Raw genomic sequence first — 21,060 nt, forward strand, 5'->3', positions numbered from 1 at the left:
CTGGTCCAGTAACCTAGCAACTATATCTCTACTGGGCAAGAAAAGAATGTGGTAGGGCTAGTTCACCCCTGAAGGTGGCTGAACATGTATACACCTGTCTGGTCTTTCTTCAGGCTTATGCTTTAAACTTTAAACCAAAGCCCCTCCCCAAAAATTAAAAACTAAAGCTTAAATTTTGATTCTTTGGTCTCTCACTATGTACTAATTCCTTTGTCTCAGAAATGTAAAAACTATGAAGCCCACTGGAATTTTCTTCACCCATGTGATGTAAATATGTATATTGATGTGTTTGCATGAACTAGGTCAGTCTGTTTTTTTTGGTATATTTTACATGATTGTATGTCAGTTATCTGGCTATTATGAGTTCCTTTTTCATCGTCCATGGAATATGTGCAAATATGTACAGGTTTATATATCTGATCATTTGTCTATGTGTATGTATGGGAGAACAGGCCATAACAGCTGGTCATGGAAGATGTTTTCCTAAAGGGCAACCTGAACTTGCTACAGTTTCTGCAGAGGACATGCTAGCTGAAATCAGCATCATCATCATATGTAAGCTTGTAGGACTTTGTTAGTAAAATTTCTTGTTTCACCGACTTTTTTCAGTGAGTGTGTGTGCCTGTGACCTCTATCTTTTCTATCCATTTATCTTTAGATCATGGAGGGTTAATGGGACCCTAAAACTCTACCATACCTCTGAGCCTGCCTCAGAGACAGGAAAGATGACTGCCACTGAGCCTATAGTGGCCTGAAGAGTATCTCAGAGTAAACAAGCCTGGAAATCTTTGTCAGTCTAATTAAGACCACCTGTTTTTGAGCAATAAAAACATTAGGGAAAGAGTGACTTTGTTGTCAGAGTGACCAGAAAGCCTTAAGTGGCTCAATTGGTAAAGCACCAGGCTCCAAGTAAGGAGGCTGGGATAAAACTGCTTTTGACTTCATTAAGATGCCCAAATCAAGTTTAGGTATACAGAAAGAGACAAATATCAGTCCCTGACCCTGAATTCACCTGCTTCAGTCTTTCCAAGCTGGGTATTCACTTCTGGATATTAACAATTATCAATTATTTTCAGGCTAAAATTTCATCGTGAAATTTCTTTCTTCTCTTTTCTTTCTCCAGGCCTTCCCACACACTGCCCCATGCTCACCTTCAAATTCATGGCTTCTTTCTTCATTGTTACTTCATATGTTATATATACATGTATTTCGAAATATAAACTGTTTTTTACAATGCTTTCTGTATGTATGTTTTGGGCGCAGAACAACATATTTCTTTTTATAAGAAAACTAAATTACTAAGTGGTTGAAGTTAAGTTATAGTTAAATATAGGAATGAAAGTAACCAATAATAACCAATTAAAAAAAAACTAAGGAAACACCAAAATCAACAAAATAATGGGAATTTATAAACACCTTTTAGTAAAGCCTCAGTAGTTAGAGACCCAATACTAAAACAAACTGTCAAAAATAGACAAAATTTTCAACTAGAATTTTTTTTTTTAGATTTTATAATTGTCTTATTTACTTTGGGCCAGACAGATATTTCACCTACACTGGCTCAATAACCTTACCATCCATCTCCTAGTCTGCACCCAATGCCATCCACCTTAATCCTCCTCATCTGGTCTAGCTTCCAGACATAATTACAGGGTACTTGCTTGTATCTTTTATCTGGGCCTTTTCACACCATTATTTGAGTCCTTCCTCCAGGCCTATGTGACTCCTCTGTGCTAACCTATCGTGGCTTCCTTCTTCCTCTTTTCAGTACCAATTAGAATTTTTGCTGCATTCAAAAAAGTTTAATACATCAATGATAGTGATGTTATTTATTATATTTATTATTTTATTTTTCAATTATAATGCAATTTCAAGCATAATATAGTTTCATCATAACCCCCCTCATTCATTTTAAACACTCCATACACTCCTTATTGCTTTTTTGCAAAATCATGGTGTCTTTTTTCATTATTTACACACACACACACACACACACACACACACACACAGTGTTTGATCATAGCAATAGAAACACTAACAAAGAAAAAAATCTCAGGCTGGAAAATGCTTGCTCAAAAATTATCCCATGCTCAAGAATAACTGCCAGCACACACAATTACTGAATGAAACCTCACAGGCAGCTCTAAGGCCAGAAATTTATACACTGAACCTCTAGAATATATCCTTAGCCCCATTAAGCCATTTAAAATCTCCAGGCCCTGATACTACACTACAGAATCTCCACTTTCTTCCTCAAAAGACTAGCACATTTGTGTTTTGTCTGAGAGAAAAATCCTGCTTCAAGAAACACGTCTTCTCTCTTTTAATTCCATGTCAACTGCATCAATCCTGATCTAACCAACATTAAAACATGTACCAAGGAAAAGAGAGAATCATAGGTTCATATTGTAAGTCTTCATTCAATTAAACATTGAAATGTAAAAAATAAATGGGTAGACATCTACATGTATAAAATTTAACAAGATTTAATCAAGATGAAGTAAATTACTTAAACAGACATATAACAACAAAGAAGATAGAAATGATAATTTAAATCTTTCAATTAAAAGAATAAAAATGAAAGAAACCATGTCTAGGTCTAGAGATTCAGCATGAATTCTACAAGAGTCTCAATGAACTAACTGTAATACTCCTCAAAGTATTCCACAGAAGGGAAAAAAAGAGATGCTTCTATATTTTGTTAAGACACCACTATTATCTTGGTAACAAAAACTCAACTTGTTATTTCATAATGCAACCTAATATTGTGATGACTTATTAATATCCCCAAAAGAATTTCTATATAGTTACACAGTTATCTGTATAAGAGACATAACTTACCTAATATATTATGACTGGAAGCCATGATTACAGACTATGTCAATATCTATGTCAAATATTACTGATTCCCATAATACTAAATTACATAGTATACTAAGCACTCAGATTTCATCTTTTATTTACCTATCATTGGCTGAATGAAGAGATCCATTGACTTGCTCACCAATCTTCTAGATGATACACTATTTCAAAGTGATCTCCAAGGCTCCTAACTGTAAATGAGTCCTAAGTTTATATCTTGTTGGTTTAAAACCCTCACATGACATTTATCACTAACACGTTGAAATATGGTCCAGGCTTATAAGCACCGCCTGTGTTCTAAAATGTAATATTAGTAGCACAGTTTTCATGTTACCTTCATCTTACCTTATTAATACTAAATAATCTATGAGAGCAATTACTTTTCAGTCACTGTTAATTCTAGGACAGGCTATTACTGTCCACAAAAGGAACTTCTTATTGCATTATGCCATAAATATAGATTGTATTTTAGGTTAAATGGCTGCTTTGGATATGATCCCTTCTCTCTATCTTATAGTGTTGGACATAGTCAATGAAATTTTTTAAAAAATTTGGTTACGGAACTTGCTATATATTTACAATTATATCTAACAGAATTTTCTCTCATATTAAGAAAACATTTGTTGAAGTATATTCAAATTTAATGTCTTTAATCAGTGCTTTCAGTTCCAAAATCATGTAAGATAATAACAGACATATATACATAAAAACGCTGACAGAACACTTTTCCATTTTAACTCATATGTTTAATTCTAAGATAAAAATGTTTTATTGTCTTGACCACAGTAAATTACTTCCAAATGATGTAAGATTGTGAAGCTTCTCTTGCTGATGAATGAGGCTTACCTGCCATGGTAGACTCTTACCCTTGTTTGTGTCTTCTTTTTTTTTTAATTTTATTTTTTCTTATCAGTTACATTTTATTAACTCTATTTCCCAGCTGTATCCCATTCCCTCATTCCCTCCTAATCCCACCCTCCCTCCCTCATCTCCACCCTGCTCCTTTCCAAGTCCAATGATAGGGGGGACCTCCTCCCCATTCATCTGACCCTGTTTTATCAAATATCTTCAGGACTGGCTGCAAAGTCCTCCTCTGTGGCCTAACAGAACTGCTCCTCCCTTGGGGGGTGGGGAGGTCAAAGAGCCAGCCATTGAGTTTCTGTTAGAAATAGTCCTTGTTCCCCTTACTATGGGAAACCAATTGGTTACTGAGCTACCACGGGCTACATCCAAGCAGAGGTTCTAGGTTATATCCATATATGTGTCTTCTTTATATCCCATTTCACTTTTGCTCAACAGCATTTTCTGGAGGGCATGGGCCACTGCCTACACTACATTTCATATGGAATAGCTGGGCTCAGACTTGGTCATCCCATCATTTTCTTCTGGTTTAATCTGTATTGAAATGTTTGCTGGGTATGGTTTATGATTTCTACATAGCAAAGCAGGTGAGCAATCAAAGTTGTCAATCCAGAATTTATGGAAGAATCTCCTGGGTACTGGGGGATGTAGGTGCCTCAAGAAAATGCTTTAAGCCAGGGATGGTGCTTTTCTTTTAACATGAAAAGATTCCTCTGAAAAAGTTTATAAAATCATTCTTATTTGATAGACTCTAAATATAATGTGTTGCTTGGCCACTTTCCACACTTTCCTTCTGGTTGAAAATATTTTGCCATAAGGAAAACACATCAATTATTTATATCACTATAGACTACCTGTATAGTTGCCTGTGTATTTTGGTTCAAGTTCAGCAAATCAACACCAACTAGTACCCAAGTATCTATTAGCTGGGAATTTTTCCGAAAACAGACACACACATAGATTGATCTTTCTTCCTTCTTTCTTCCTCCTCCACCTCTTCCTTTATTTCTTGGCTCATGTATATATGCCTTCATGTCAGCAGAGGGAGCCTTATGCACAGAGCTTACCACTGAGCACAGAGCACCTTACCTACTAAGCCTTCAGCACACCAAGCATTATTTAGTGTCCAGCCTGCTCACACACCACTGGCCAGCAGAGGGCGCCAGAACACCCTAAACAAGGTCATGCCCAACCTGAACTCAGGCGGGGTGGACCAATCTCCCCCAGGATGCAGGCAGCAGGGTGGGAGTGCAGGATTGTGCATCTCTCTTTAGTCATCCCCCCGTCTGTGGTTCTGCCCCACGCGCGAAGCGTTAGGGGACTCCAGGCAGATGGACTGACAGATGGTGGTGGACAGGGGAGGGATTGCTTTCAGTCAAATATCTGAGTCCCCCTATGTCTCCCTCATGAATCCTGTCCCTTGTGCTGCCTATAAAGCTCCTGCAGGCTAGTCCCTAAAACACGTGCTGGGGTCCCTCAGCTTTGCTCATGGGTGGCATGGCAAAAAGCCTGGAAGTAGGCTGGGGAAGCCTCTTCACGCTACTGCAGGCCTCAGTGGCATACAGCCAACACAGCCTTTCCCCTGGTCCCTGTGTCGTTAATCTAAGGTCTTGCCAGGCAAGCTTGCAATAGCCTTTAATCCAGGCACATGAGATGCAGACACAAGATGATCCCTGTGATTTCAATGTAGGCCTGGCTGACAAAGACAGTCCAGGACAGTCAGGCCTATACAGAGAAACCCAGTCTTAAAAATCAAATCAGAAAATAAGATTAAAACAGAAAATTTGAGCTGGGTTTGGTGGCACAGGCCTTTATTCCCAGCAGTCTAGCAGGCAGAAGCAGGCCAATCTCAGTGAGATTCAATATCAGCCTGGTCTACAAATTTAGTCCAAGTTAGCTAGGACTAACAGAGAAACTCTGTCTCAAAATACCAAATCATTCATGTATATAAATTCATCCATATAAATTTTAATATATATTTAAATACATCTTTAATATATTTATTAAATATAAAGTTATTGAATGTATTAATATGAGTTAATGTTTGATAAATATATAATGTAGTTAATATATTATATATTTAATATATATCAATACATATTTTGTTTTAATCATATATATAAAATCTGAGCCAGGCATGGTGGCATATGTCTGTAATGCCAGCTCTCTGGGAGGCACAACTATGCTGATCTGCATGAGTTCAATGTCACCCTGGTCTACAAAGCAATTCCAGGACATGCAAGGGAACAGAGTCTAATAAAACAGGGTCCTTCACACCCACATATCTAGAGTTGTCTGAAATAACAGAGTGTGACTTAAACTATGTTATAAGAAAGTCTTGCCAGGCATGGTGGCACACATCCTTAGTCTTGGCACTTAAGAGGCTGAAGAACATGGGTCTCTGTGAGTTTAAGGTTAAACTGGTTTACAGAGAGAGTCCTGGACAGGCAACAATGCACAGAGACACCATGTCTCAAAAAAAGCACATTAAGTTAAATGAAATGAAACTAAAAGAAAATATCAAATCCTGGCATATTGGCACATGCCTTTAATACCAGCACTCTGGATGGCAAAGGGGGTGGATCTATGTGAATTTAAGGCCTGCTTGGTCTAGAAAGCATGTCCAGATCAGTCAAAGCCATACAGAAAAAAACTGTGTCTCAAAAAACAGCTTCCTGAGATGTAAACAAAAAAGGTTAATTTCTTTACTCATTTCTGAGGGCTCAGGTTGGAGCTGAGGACAGAGATCTACTTGAGTGGGAAAATGACCTCAGGCATGTGTCTTTCTTTCTTTGTTTCTTTGTGTGTTTTTATTTTTAAATTATTCACATGGCCCAGGGTCATGTCCACTTTGGATTTTCCCAGGTGTCCCTGCTCTGTCTACACTCTTTCTCAGATCTGAAATAACTTACTCCTCCCCCATACCTAGTACCCATCAGGTTCATTTCTTTTATATTTCTTTTTTATTCACTGAACACTTCTAGTCTCTCACTCAAGGGGGAAGAAACTTTTCATTTTCCTGTAGAGACATTGAACCCTCCTAAGCTGACCAGGCTGGAAACCCAGTCCCCAGCAAGCAGCCGGAAAGAAGAAATGTTAATATTTACAAGAAATTGTGAACATCATGATTTATTGTACATAAAAAACATTTTCTGGTCCTGGAATTACCATGATTAGATGAATTTTTAATGCTGTGACAGTTCAGGCAGACTGTTGGGTGAATGTTTTGAAAGGCAAATGTTGTTATAAACAAAAATAAAAATTCCAAACATTCTATTTTACCAATAAAGATTCAGGAGCCAGATGCTGCAGAGAAAAGCTTCTAGCTCAGAGATGCAGATAAAGCACCCAGCTGGCCTTCCTTCTCAGCTTCAGTCCAAATGGAGAAAAAAAAATGTTCACTAGCTCAACTCATGCCCAGGAGAAAAAAAGCCAAAAATCTTGAGGCCAAAGGCTTCCTAGAAATTCCAGGGTGCTAAGGAGCTGAAGCTTAAGCTAAAACTAAAGCAAAAGTCTGAGATAAGCCTTTGCACACTGTCTTAAATACCCCTCAACTCAAAGTCCCTCCTGGTCTTTAATGTCTGTAAGCATGTTTCTGGCTTCAATTCTTGACCTAGGGTTCACTTTAGTAAATCCTGTGTCCAGAAAGCTCTTGGATTAAAGGTGTTTGCTAGGGCTGAACAACACCATGATCACCTGTTTGCAATAGACAGAAATTTCTTGGATTGAAAGTGTGTGTAGGGCTCAACCATACTGATCAAAAAACAGTGTTTTACCATTCACAATTTTGGGGTTCATAATGGGATCAAATATCCTGCAACATTTCCCCTTTTGGCTAAATGAAAGACTTCTCCCTCTAACATCAATAAACTATCTACTATCAGGTATAAATGACATTAACAATGTCTAGTCTGTATGTAATTAGCAAACTTGAAAAAAGTATTCTACTCTCTATCTTGATGAATCAAAAGTTCTGTACCAATTTTAGTAGGTTTGTCCTCTTTTATATGTCTATATGAGTGAGTATATACAGTGTGCATCTTTCTGCTTCTGAGATAGCTCACTCGGGATGATCCTTTCCAGGTTCCACCATTTACCTGCAAATTTCATGATTTCCTTGTTTTTTTTATTGCTGAGTAATATTCCATTGTGTAGATATACCACAATTTGTGCATCCATTCCTCCACTGAGGGGCATCTGGGCTGTTTCCAGCTTCTGGCTATTACAAATAAGGCTGCTGCAAACATGGTTGAGCAAATGTCTTTATTGTGTACTTGAGCCCCTTTTGGGTATATGCCTAGGAGTGGTATAATTGGATCTTGAGGAAGTGCTATTCCTAGTTGTCTGAGAAAGCGCCAGATTGCTTTCCAGAGTGGTTGTACAAGTTTAAAATCTGTACACCTAAAGAAACTAATCAAGAGGGAGGACTCTTGCTAAAATGCTCAATTCCTATCCAGAAAGGCAAAGAGGCTGGACATCAGAAGAAGGAGAAAAGAGGGATCAATTCAGGAGCCTGACACAGAGGACCTCTGAAAGGCTCTGCCCTGCAGAATATCAATGCAGATCCTGAGACTTATGGGCAACCTTTGGGCAGAGCGCAGGGAATCTTATCAAAGAAACAGGAAACAGTAAGATCTGGAGAGGACAGGAACCCCACAAGGAGAGCAACAGAACCAAAAAATCTGAGCACAGGGGTCTTTCCTGAGACTGATACTCCAACCAAGGTGTATGCATGGAGATAACCTAGAACCTCTGCACAGATGTAGCCCATGGCAGTTCAGTATCCAAGTGGGTTCCATTGTGATAGGAACAGGGACTATCTCTGACATGAACTGATTGTCCTGCTCTTTAATTACCTCTGTCTGAGGGGGAAGCAGCATTACCAGCCACAGAAGACAATGCAGCCACTCCTGATGAGACCTAATTGACTAGGATCAGAAGGACAAAAAGACCTCCCCTATCAGTGGACTTGAGGTGGTGCATGCATGCAGAGGGTGGAGGAGGGGAGGGACTGGGACAGGAGGAGGGAGTGAACCACAGGGGGGATACAAAGTGAATAAAGTGTAATTAATAAAGAAAAAAAATTTTAAAAAAGAGTTGAGAAAAAAAGTCCAATAATAGTCGATAACAGAAATGGAGAAACTTGAAAGTATATATAAGTGTAGTATGAAAGGGTTGGTGGATACCAAGAAAATACCCAAATCCCTAAATTATGATCATAGAAAGAGGAGAAGAAAACATTAGCAGAGGCATAGAAATTATCTCCAGTAAAAGCGGTGAAGAAAATTTCCAAAAGCTCCTGAAAGTGATGCCTACCAACTATAACAGAACTACCTAACACCAATTACATGAGACTTAGAACTCAAATTCTCCAGGGTGTATTGTCACCATTCGTTTCGTGAAAGTAGCTCTTTAGGCAAAGGGTCCTTCTTGAAGGTGATCTGTGATGCACCCCAGAATTGCTTCCAACCCCTGACAGCACCATCATGCGCCTGCTGCTGCAACTCACTAAAATCTGGCGTGGTGTGAACTGTCACTCTCTGGGCATTTACCCACTCTGATTGATAAATTTCCTACAGGATCTTCTCGAACATGGATTGATTCCTGAGTCGGAATTCCTGATGCAAGTTCAATTGCTTTAGAACTTCTAAAACAACCTTAGCAAATATACGGCTGCAATAAATACCTTTGTGGTCCTCCGGGGGCCTCAGTAGGAGACGGGTATGAGGCACATTTGTGACCTTGGATAACCTCCGTTGCAGATGGCGCCATGAATCCTGGTATACACCATGAATATGGGCAAGTTGGTTTAAACTTCCCACGAACCCAAAATATCATGGGGCTACCAATAAATGTGTAAATTAAGTACGAGTCTTGAAATCGTTAAATTCAAAACATTTCATTGTAATTCCTTATAACAAGTCAGCTAATGGCATCATATACTGTCCTTTTAAATTAATCTTGTTCCTTAGAATGAGAGAGAGAGAGATAAAATTATTGTCCTGAGCTCACTATAAACTTAGAGATAGCTGAAACATGAGTAGCCAGGTCAGTCCTGATTGAAAAGACATATATACTTGTAACTTTGAGACCTTGGTTGAGCTTCGTCTTTCTCAACTCATCATGAATGCATGTCATGGATGCATAGATAAAAAAAAGTTTACTTTTAAAATATGTAACCTGTTGTAGTTTAGACTTCAGTTGTTTTTGTGACTAACTGCCTTTTTTTTTACTGTGATGTAATTCCTTTGTCTCCAAAGCATTAAAGTATAAACAGATAATACATGAGGTTTGGAGATTCATGATTTTATATGGGTGCATGTCAATTGTTTTTATGTAGGGAGCGACAGTTATATCATCCATGGAATGTGTGTAGGACTATGAACAGGTCTGTATGTCTGATTGTGTTTCTGTGTGTGCATGGTCGGATACTGTCAAACCGGCAGGCTAAAACTGCAAGTTAGTTTTAGTTTCTAAAAGAAATATCATCGTCATATACAAACTTGTTAAAATGTGTCAAAGTCGAACTTTGAGGTTTTCATTTCATCACCCTTTCCCTTGAGTGTGTATGAACCGTCTTTGCTGGCTTCTCTCTTTTTCTTTTCCTGTTAATCCACGAATAAGTGAGTTTATTCAGTAGGACTCTGCAGAGGTCTTCTCCTTCACAGGAGCTAATCTCAGATCAAACCTGTTTACAAACCTTTGCAGTTTAGTCCAGAAGCTGATTTTTACTTATTCCTAGAGAAGAATCCTAAGCTCCTTCCAATATCCCTTTTTTTTTCCTGGTGATACTTCTTAACCAGTTTCTGGTGACCCGAGAGCTAACGTCCTGTCCTTAGTATTATCTAGAACCCTGGAATCCTCCCAAAGCAGATGGAGAGAGAGAGAGAGAGAGAGAGAGAGAGAGAGAGAGAGAGAGATTGTTACATGAATTTTAACAATGGATTATAGTTAAAACATTAGACACACAAAATTAAAAATGTTATCAAAACTTGAATGGAAAAAGATGAATGAGCTTACAAAGGTGGTGAGCCTGCTAGAATAATACATCAAATTTAAACTCAGAAGGAAATCAAAACACAGAGCCTATTAGCCAAGAGGTTATCATCTGCAATGGTATGTATTAAAACCGAGAGAGGGGAAAACATTTGATGTGTCCAGAGATGGGTCTGTAGAGAAAATGAGGAGGAATGCCTCCACCTAAGGAGAAGAATTAACACATCCGAGATGTCACAAGGTGCTTAAAGATGTTCCTCTGCAACGTTAGGTGGTCGAATCAGCCCAAGAAAACAGCATGAGGTCATGAACATGACAGGAATCAGCATACATCTTTCGACAATAACTCAATAAGTGGTCTAAAATTCTCAATAAAAAACACACGAACTACCAGACAGTCTAAGAGACAGGATCTGCCTGTGTCTACATTAGACACAGAAACTGACTTGTGGTCACAGGCTTGAAAGAATCACAGGGAGGTGGAACCGGAAAACAACCATATTCTATCATCTGAGAATATTTTTATAAAAATATTTATATTTTTATTTTTTGGTCTGATAACATGCACTTTGAGTCAAAAGTAGTCAACAGGGGAGATCCAAAATGGAGGTGTGAGTGTGCAGGGAGTTGTGAGCATGAAGGGAGGTGTGAGCATGCATGTAGGTGAGAGAATGCAGGGAGGTGAGAGCCTACAGGGAGGAGTGAACATGCAGGGATGTGTGAATGTGCAGTGAGGTGTGAGCATGCAGTGAGGTGTGAACATGTTAGGAAGTGTGAACTTGCAGAGAGGTGTGAGGATGGTATGAGGTGTGAACTTGCAGGGAGTTTTGAACATGTAGGGATGGGTGAACATGCAAGGAGATGTGAACATGTAGACAGGTGTGAATGTGCACGGAGGTGTGAATGCGCAATGAAGTGTGATCATGCAGGGAGGTGTGAGCATGGTATGAGGTATGAACTTGCAGGGAGGTGTGAACATGTAGGGAGATGTAAAGATGCAAGGAGGTGTGAATGTGCAGGGAAGAGTGAGCATGCAGGGAGGTTAGAGAATGCAAGGAGGTGTGAGCATGGTAGGAGGTATGAGGGTCCAGGGAAGTGTGAACCAGCAGGGAGGTGGAAGCAGGAAGGTGAGAGCCTATAGGGAGGTGTGAAAGTGCAGGGAGATGTGAGCCTGGTAAGAGTTCTGAACATTGTAAAAGTTGTGATAGTTTTAGGAGGTGTGAATGTACAGGGAGGTGTGAGCATGCAGGGAGGTGAGGGTGTGGAAGATGGTGTGAGCATGGTAGGAGGTATGAGGGTCCAGGGAGGTGTTAGCATGCAGGGAGGTGTGAGCATGCAGGGAGGTGTGAGGAGGCAAGTAGGTGTGAGCCTCATAGGAGGTGTGAGAATGCAGGGTGGTATGAGCATGGTATGATGTGTGAACTTGCAGGGAGTTGTGAGCATGGCATGAAGTGTGAACCTGCAGGGAGGTGTGAACATGTAGGGATGGGTGAACATTCAAGGAGGTGTGAAAATGCACAGAGGTATGAGCATGCAGGAAGTGTGAGCATACAGGAAGTGTGAGTGTGCAAGGAGGTGTGTGCATGCAGGGAGCCGTGAGTGTGGTAGGTGTGAGCGTCCAGAGAGGTGTGAGCCTTGTAGGAGGAGTGAGTGTGCACTGAGGTGTGAGCATGGTAGGAGGAGTGAACTTGCAGGGAGGTGTGAGCTTGTAGGGAGGTGTGAGCATGCAGGGATGTGTGAACGTGCAGGGAGGTGTGAACATGTAGATAGCTGTGAACATGCATGGAGCTGTGAATGTGCAGGCAGGTGTGTGCATGCAGGGAGGTGTGAAGGTGCAAGGAGGTGTGAATGTTAAGGGAGTTGTGAGCGTGCAGGGAGGTGAGAGCATGGTAGGAGGTGTGAACTTGAAGGGAGGTGTGAGGGGAAGAAGGTGTGAAGTTTTAGGGAGGTGTGAACATGTAGGAAGGTATGAATATGCAAGGAGGTGTACGTGTGCAGAGAGCTGTGAGCATGATATTTGTGAGCATCCAGAGAGGTGTGAGCCTTGTAAGAGGAGTGGGCGTGCAGTGAGGTGTGAGCATGGTAGGAGGTGTGAACTTGCAGGGAGGTGTGAGCTTATAGGGAGGAGCGAACATGCAGGGATGTGTGAGCATGCAGGGAGGTGTGAACATGTAGAGAGGTATGAATGTGCAGGTAGGTGTGTGCATGCAAGGAGGTGTCAGCATAGTAGAAGGTGTGAACTTGCAGGGAGGTGTGAGCATACAGGGAAGTGTGAATGTGCAAGGATGTGTGAATGTGCAGGGAGCTGTGAGCATGGTAGGTGTGAGTGTCCAGAGAGGTGTGAGCATGGCAGGAGGTGTGAACTTGTAGGGAGGTGTGAGCATGCAGGGAGATGTGAGCATGGCAGGAGGTGTGAACTTGCAGGGAGGTGTGAGCATGTGGAGATGTGTCAGTGTGTGGGGATGTGTGAACATGTAGGGAGGTGTGAGAGTGCAAGGAGATGTGAGCGGGCAAGAAGGTGTGAGCCTTGTAGGAGGTATGAGCATGCAGGGAGGTGGGAGCATGGTAGGAGGTGTGAACTTACAGGGAGGTGTGAATTCAGGGTATTGGGTGGGCTATGCAAGCCTTGAGGACCGTATAACATGGAAGAACTGAAGGATTGCTGGGAAAAAAATTGGCAGCTAGTTCTGTATTGATATGTTAAATATGAACCTCTGCCTTTTGTTCCAGGTATGAAACCTACATCTATGGAAATATAAACTTCAGACCGAGCACTTGGTCTCCATTAGGTAATGATTAAAAAATGAGCTCACAAAGAAGAAAGATGGCAAAGACAAAGATTCTATTTTTCTTTGCTTTCTTTATATCATCTTTCTTTTCTTTGAGGGAGGGCGGGTACCCAGACTGGACTCAAATTTTTGATGTCAAGTTTTGCTTTTCTAATTAATTCGTATTTTATTAATCATTTTTATTTTTTCACAATTTATTCATTGTATACCCCTTTTAAAGGCCACTCCCTCAACTCCTACTGGTCCCATACTCCTTCCCTCTTTCCCCCAAACTCTTTCCCCTAATCCTCTCAAAGGGGGAGTTCCCCTCCTCTCCCATCCATCCACACATTATCAGAACACTACTCAGCTATTAAAATCAGGAAAATAAAATTTCTGCTCTTATTACTTCTGCATAGGCCACTGTGCTCACCTCAGAAGATTTCATACTATGAAGCTTGCCTGAAAGCTTACTGTGAAATCAACACTAGGTATAACTCATTTTAGAGAGTCCCACCCCCAAGACACTGTTTGATTTACCATCTCACATCAAGAAACATGTGAAATTTGAAATGCTATGAAGTGTGAAACATTTTTTTCCACAAGCATTTCAGAGAACGTGGTTCTCTTGCTGCCTGGAGGCTGTTTCCCACCAGCTCAGGAAGGAAGGAGCCCCAGAAGATGAGGTATAAAACTTGGAAGTCACCTAAGCATAACAGTGATCAGAACACTCGGGGAACCACCTCAGAAAGTAAGTTCAACTTTAATTCTAGAAAACAGAGGGTATGTACCCCTTGGGGAGTAACTGGGATGCTCTAAGGATAGGTGTAGATAATTGTTTAAAACAGGGCACTTCAAGGATGCTTGATTTGCATTAAACAGCACATTCCTATCATGTGAAAAAGAACATGGAACCTGATTATCCTATATTTGAAGGGAGGGGAGTTATCAGAGATCTGTGTCAAAGGCCATGTATGAATTTTGGTTGGTGGCATCTATGTCTAAAGACACTCTCCAGATGAAGTCAGGCAGAGAAAACTCACCCTTGCCATGGTTATACAACTAGGCCAGCAGCAGGGTCATACATGAAAGAGAAAGCCTCCTCCCTCACATCTCAAAATTCAGTCTGGGTTGTGATGGTTTTCAATAGAACCCCTGGAATAATAGGTATGTGTACACAAAGAAACTTCTACAGGCTGCCACTGTTGTGATACTCTCAGAGAACTTCCTGGCTGGTGTTAGTTCACCATTCCCTACATATTCATCCACTGGACTAAAAGTTTCTTGTTTAACCTGACGCAATTGAAAATAGTAAAGGTTGAGAAACAGGACTATCAAAAAGTCTTCCGTAAACACCTTATTATATAGTACTGTTGCATGTAATTGATATTCACCATTCATTGTATTCTTTTTAAAAATAAGATTATTTACTTTAAATTCCAATTGTAATCCCCCTCCTTTCTCTGCCCCATGACTACCCTCTGTTCCTATTGTCCCCTATTACCTTTCCCCTTCAGAAAAGGGAGGTCTTTCCATTGAGCTAGTTTTACAGTTCTGTTGCATCTCAGTGGACCAAAGTACATAAAGGTCTTTCCACCTTGCTTATACTCACAGAATTGCTCTCCAGTAAGAATACTTTTATGATGATGATGACTCTAGATTTGTGCAAGGCATCACCCTTTTAGCACATTCATAAGTTTTTCCTCTATTATGAATCCTTTCATGATGATGAAGATTATACAAATGTGGAATGGTTTCACCATGTTAAAAGCACTCACAGGCTTTCTGTCCATTAGGATTTCATTCATAAGTGTGGAGATTATTCTGAAGTCCAAAAGTTTTTTCACATTGGTTACAGTCAGACATCTTTCCAGTATGTGTTATTTTATATATTAAGAGATGTTATGTGCAAAGGCTTTGCCACATAGTTATATTCATATGTGTTGTTGTCTTAGGAGATGATTGTTACATGCAAAGGCTTTATCACACTAATTACCCTCACAAGGCTTCTCTCCACTGTGTGTCTTTTCCTATTTTCGGAGACTACTCTGCTGTGCAAAGGCTTTGTCACGTTAGGTATATTCGTTAGGTTTCTTTCCAGTATGTGTTCTTTTATGTCTTATGAGATTACTGTTTTCTGCAAAGGCTTTACCACACTGGTTACATTCATAAGGTTTCTCTCCAGTGTGTGTTCTTTTATGGCTTAAGAGAGTACTGTTTTGTGCAAAGGCTTTACCACACTGGTTACATTCATAAGGTTTCTCTCCAGTGTGTGTTCTTTTATGTCTTATGAGATGACTGTTTTCTGCAAACGCTTTACCACACTCATTACATTCATAAGGTTTCTCTCCAGTGTGTGTTCTTTTATGACTTAAGAGAGTACTGTTTTGTGCAAAGGCTTTGCCACACTGGTTACATTCATAAGGTTTCTCTCCAGTGTGTGTTCTTTTATGGCTTATGAGATGACTGTTTTCTGCAAAGGCTTTACCACACTGGTTACATTCATAAGGTTTCTCTCCAGTGTGTGTTCTTTTATGGCTTATGAGATGACTGTTTTCTGCAAAGGCTTTGCCACACTGGTTACATTCATAAGGTTTCTCTCCAGTGTGTGTTCTTTTATGGCTTATGAGATGACTGTTTTCTGCAAAGGCTTTACCACACTGGTTACATTCATAAGGTTTCTCGCCAGTATGTGTTCTTTTATGCCGTATGAGCTGACTGCTTTTTGCAAAGGCTTTACCACATTGATTACATTTGTAAGGCTTCTCTCCAGTGTGTGTTCTTTTATGCCATAGGAGAACAGTGATATAGGGGAAGGCTTCCCCACATAGAGTGCATTTAAAGGGTTTCTCTCCAGTATGACTGCTTTCATGCCTGCAAAGAAAATTGGCACATGTGAAAGATTTACCACAGTCATTTCATTACACTAATAAATATATTTATCTACATGAATTAATTTCATAATTTGGTCTAATGGTAAAGAAGAATCAAATTTTAAAGTTTTATCACTTTATTTACATTCACGGTATTCCCCTTCATTATGGGTATTTTTGAAGATCCCTGTGATGGTAAGAGCATTTGTTATGTGGATCTCTTTTATAGCATCATTTTTCTGTAAGAGGTTTTCTCCTATATATGAAGAGTATTGTAAGTATTCAGAGTTTCACCACACCAATCCCATTCACAAATTTTTGTACTGTATGAATGATACTTCATTTTCAAAGTGAGCCAAGAGAAGCAGAAGTTCCAAATTCCTAGTATTCATAGGTATTTTCAGCAATATGAGTTTGCTGATGAATTCTCAGTGAAGTTGCAAAACCAATTAACAGTAACCATTTATCACATTCAGAAAATTTACTCACAGTGGCGACCACTACCAAATCAATTGTTCTTGGAGAAAGACAGGGACACTGCTTCTTTCAATATCCCTATGCTCATGTCTTAGAATCATTTTGACATATGATATACCAGTTTAATTTACAAATATAATAAAGATTCCCATATTGAATTAACACAGTTTGTTTTTTGTTCATCATAGACATGTCATATAGGGATTATGGTTTCTCCAAAACAATATTCTTGAGTCTCATAAGCTGCTCCTTTCACTAAACTTTACAATGTTACTGCATGAAAATAAGTAACACTGGTTCTAATATGAAATTTTTGCTTATTAGAAGGTTTTGGACACATACTGATCACCAATTCAGTGTGTATACCTTTACAATATCTGAGTAGATAGAATGAGACTAAACAGATTGGCAGTTCAAGTCAGTAGCTGTAATGTCCATATGATTCAAATGGTATTTTTGTTACAATATTATTTTATTTTCTTCTATGTTAGAGGAGTGCCTTGTAAACACAAATCAGATGCCTGACATTGAAGTACATGGAATTATGAGATTTTAATGATCATCAGTACACTTAAAGCAGTGCTGTCTTTATACTGTTGCCTTTCTTTAAAACTTCCAGGACACAGCCATGTGTGCTGGTACATGCCTTCAATCCCGGCACTTGTGGAGGCAGAATCTGGCAGATCTGTGTGATTTTGAGGTCAGGCTGGTATAACAAGTAAGTCTAAGAAAGTCACAGATACTCAGAAAAAATCTATTTCAAAAACAGAAAATAAAAAGCAGCCAATAAACAAAAAAACAAACAAAAACAAACAAAAAACACCAAACTTCCAGGTCACATTAAAATTTAAGATTTATATCTGTATCAACATGCACATAAAGTTACCTTTTATTACTTGTAGAACTTTGAAAATGTTCTTCAATATTATGGTCATCCCAATTGTAGCCTAAAATATAGTACGAGAAAATATATATTATTGGAAATATCATGTTATTATTAAGGCAAAACTTAAATCACTATCTTCTGTGACCCTTAGAACCATGCCTGATTTATTTACCTCATTCCTCCTCATTCTCAATTGGAATTACAGAAGATGATCAATAACAAAGTAAGAGTTGTCTCTTTATTTTTAAAGTGAAAGAAAAATTGCAATCTTACCTATAGCAGTGAGGTTTTCACAGGTCTCTAGCATCACATCTTTGTAGAGTTGCTTCTGGGAAGGTTCCAGCAAGGCCCACTCTTCTTGGCTGAATTTCACATGCACATCATTGAAGGTCACTGAATTCTAAAATATGCCATACATTTGTACAACAGAAACAGTGGCAACAATATAAATTTATACTTCATTGTCAATATAATCATATAATTTTACTGCATCTTCAATTCATTTTCTGACACAGAAGTGTGAATGTTTTATAGTTGGGTGCTCTGCGTGATGTGAAGTAGGGGATATGAAAAAGCCTAAAGGTTAGATTGAAAAATAAAAATAAAAACCAAAGGCGTGCTTCAAAAACTTGTGTTTCATCAGTTTGTAAGACATGAATATAAAGTAGCCATTAGTTGGGTTCTTGAGCAATCTATGAATCCTCTTCAGTTACTTGGGTGAGTAGGTCAGGACCCTGTCATGAGACAGGTGGAAGGACAAAACACAGTCATTATATTTTATCTAGCAACAAATGATATGTGTTGATCAGGGGACACTGAACGGATGGGTAACATCAGTCAAAAGACAACATGGTACTGAATATTATGTTTTGACCAGGGCTCAGGGATGTGACATATCAGTATGTGAAGAGGGGGCCTCATATATTTGTGGAAGGGAAAGTGGACAACAGTGAATACATGAATAAAAATAATGTGAGTGGCAAGAAACAACAATCATAGCCAATAACATGCTATTTCTGAGTGACCAGACAAAAGCAAAGGAATAGAACACATGGTTGTTTTTTGATCATTGTTTTGTATATCCTCCTTACTAAATAATGTAGTCTATAGATTAAAAATAAAGATTAAAACTTTTCTATTAAAAATAAGTGTTATTGTTATCACTAAGTCATTTTAGAAGAAAACAGAATAACAAGTTTTAACTGTATCATATCTGAACTTCTTGAAGAGGATATAGCTTTGGAATAGACGTGGCAATTTATGTGGACAAAGACAAACAGAGAGAAGAGTGTAAAACAGAGAGACAGAGACATAGAGACAGAGACACAGAGAGCGAGAAATTAACAGATGAACAATACTAATTACAGATCAGAGAAATTTATTAGCAGTTACTAACTACAAAAAATGGTGGACAAGCTGGGTGTATTCTGTCATGCCTTCAATTCCATCACTCAGGAGGCAGACACAGGTGTATCTTATTGAACTGGATGTCAGTATTATCTATTCAAAGAGTTCTAGGACAGCCAGACCTATATATTAAGACAGAGCCTCCCCTAAAAGTCAATCAAACAAACAAAATATTGAAGGAACTCAGAGCTCTTTACTGAAGATTCTACGAGGAATTATACATTCACTCCTGTTGTATATTTATTTTCCAGAAATCTGCACTACCTCAGCTTAAACTGTAACTTCAATGATATCTTACTAAAAGGGAATGGATGTTTAAACAGGTAAAAAGACAAAAATATTAGCAGTGTAAATGTTGATCATAAATGAGCAACATAAGATAGGAGAGATGGCTCAGCAGTGAGGAGCTCTTACTGCTCTTGGAAATAATTGGGCTCAATTGTTAGTGTTTACATGGGACCCGCTACTTTCAATTGTTATAAGTTCATCAGTTCTGAAGACATCTTCAGACTACTGTGAGGATTAGGCACACAAGAGGTGCATATTCATGCATACAATCAAAATACTTATATTCAGTAAAAAGTAAAAATAGATCCCAGATGGCTGGGCTGATTGCACACTGTTCTGATAAGCTGGGTAGCAGAGACTGCACAGTGACCAATAGTTGGATCTGTGGGCCCCCAAACACCACTGACTGTGTTTCCTAGGTAAGAAGAAAACGAATGATGAGGGAAACTATTGGGTCCAACCTCAGAGCACCCAGCTAATCTCTGGAAAAATTTCTTGGATATTGCAGCAGGAATAAGATTGTCAAGCAAATGGATCCAAGAAGCAAGCTATTCTAATATCTAATAAAACAGACTTTCAACCAAAATTAATTGAAAGGGATGAGGAAGAGGGAATCCAAGATGGCATTGCCAGGAGGACCACGACAGGAACAGGACAGCAATGTTGGTACAGCAACTAAAAGACTGAACTCTGGGCCCTAAAACAACAGCAATCGTGTTTCCTAGGTGAGAGGAAACTCCGTGGTGTGGGGATCACTCAGTCCCACTCTCAGGTCACTCAGTGAGAGCCGGGAAAATATCCCAGGTGCAGGATACACCTGTTTGTCCTGATCACCTTCCCAGGCCTAACTGTGTGCTCCAGGGCACCAGAGACTGGGAGCTCCAGGCCCAAAAAAAAAAAAAAAAAAAAAAAAAAAAAAAAAAAAAAAACAGGGAAGAAGAAAGTGGGACTGACCTCAGGTCACCCAGTCTATCCCTGCAAAAGGTCCTGCAGACTGGTGGGTACACAACTGTCAGCCTTGAGTGGGCCTCCAGTCACTAGACCTCCATGCCCTACTCTCCATCACAGACAGAACTGTGTGCCCCAGGACACTAGAAGATGGGTTTCCCTGTCTGGAGAAAACCCCACAGGCAGGGAAAGAGCAGGTCCCAGCTTAGAGCACTCAGCCAACTCCCCCACACACTACCACCACCACACATGGGAACATTCTTGGAAATGTTTTCAGGTTCTTTCCCAGTCACCAGCTTGGTAGCCATCTGGCAAGTGCCTACCCATTCTACACACCACGTCAAACACCACAGATTAGGTCTTCATGTTGGGAGAAAACCCAAAGGTGGGGAAAACATCTGGCCCTACCTCAGGACACCTAGCTCTGGAAAAGTTTCTGGTTATTCACAGGCTCCAGACACTAGCCTCCTGCTGCACATGTGAGAGCAGTGCTCAGCTGCTATGGATTACTGCTTGGTACTGGGGCACAGAGCTCTAACCTCAGACCTACAGAAGCCTGGGATACCCAAGATCAACCCCCAGATACTGCTCCAAGGGACAACCAGTTATCCCTAACTAAACTGACCAAACCATGGGGTACCCAGGTTACAGCTGCAGCTTACTAAATTTACAGCAAGAAAGCCAGAAGCAGGAC

The 21,060-nt window shown here is 39.8% G+C and overlaps 1 protein-coding gene and 1 pseudogene across 1 annotated transcript in view; one reads left to right on the plus strand and one right to left on the minus strand.

Moving 5' to 3' along the window:
• LOC132650621 (zinc finger protein 850-like) overlaps positions 1–16,279 on the minus strand; it is a gene marked incomplete at both ends in the record, with an annotated part of 172,930 nt that extends 156,651 nt beyond the window's left edge. Inside the window, one exon of the mRNA XM_060375965.1 lies at positions 15,629–16,279. Within this exon, the coding sequence (XP_060231948.1) occupies positions 15,629–16,279 (651 nt within the window). The remainder of the gene's footprint in view (positions 1–15,628) is intronic.
• Positions 16,280–18,369: 2,090 nt separating this feature from the next.
• On the plus strand, positions 18,370–18,769 carry LOC132650619 (single-stranded DNA-binding protein, mitochondrial-like; annotated as a pseudogene).
• Positions 18,770–21,060: the final 2,291 nt, after the last annotated feature.

Source organism: Meriones unguiculatus, assembly GCF_030254825.1.
Source record: "Meriones unguiculatus strain TT.TT164.6M chromosome 13 unlocalized genomic scaffold, Bangor_MerUng_6.1 Chr13_unordered_Scaffold_28, whole genome shotgun sequence".
Lineage (NCBI taxonomy): Eukaryota > Metazoa > Chordata > Mammalia > Rodentia > Muridae > Meriones > Meriones unguiculatus.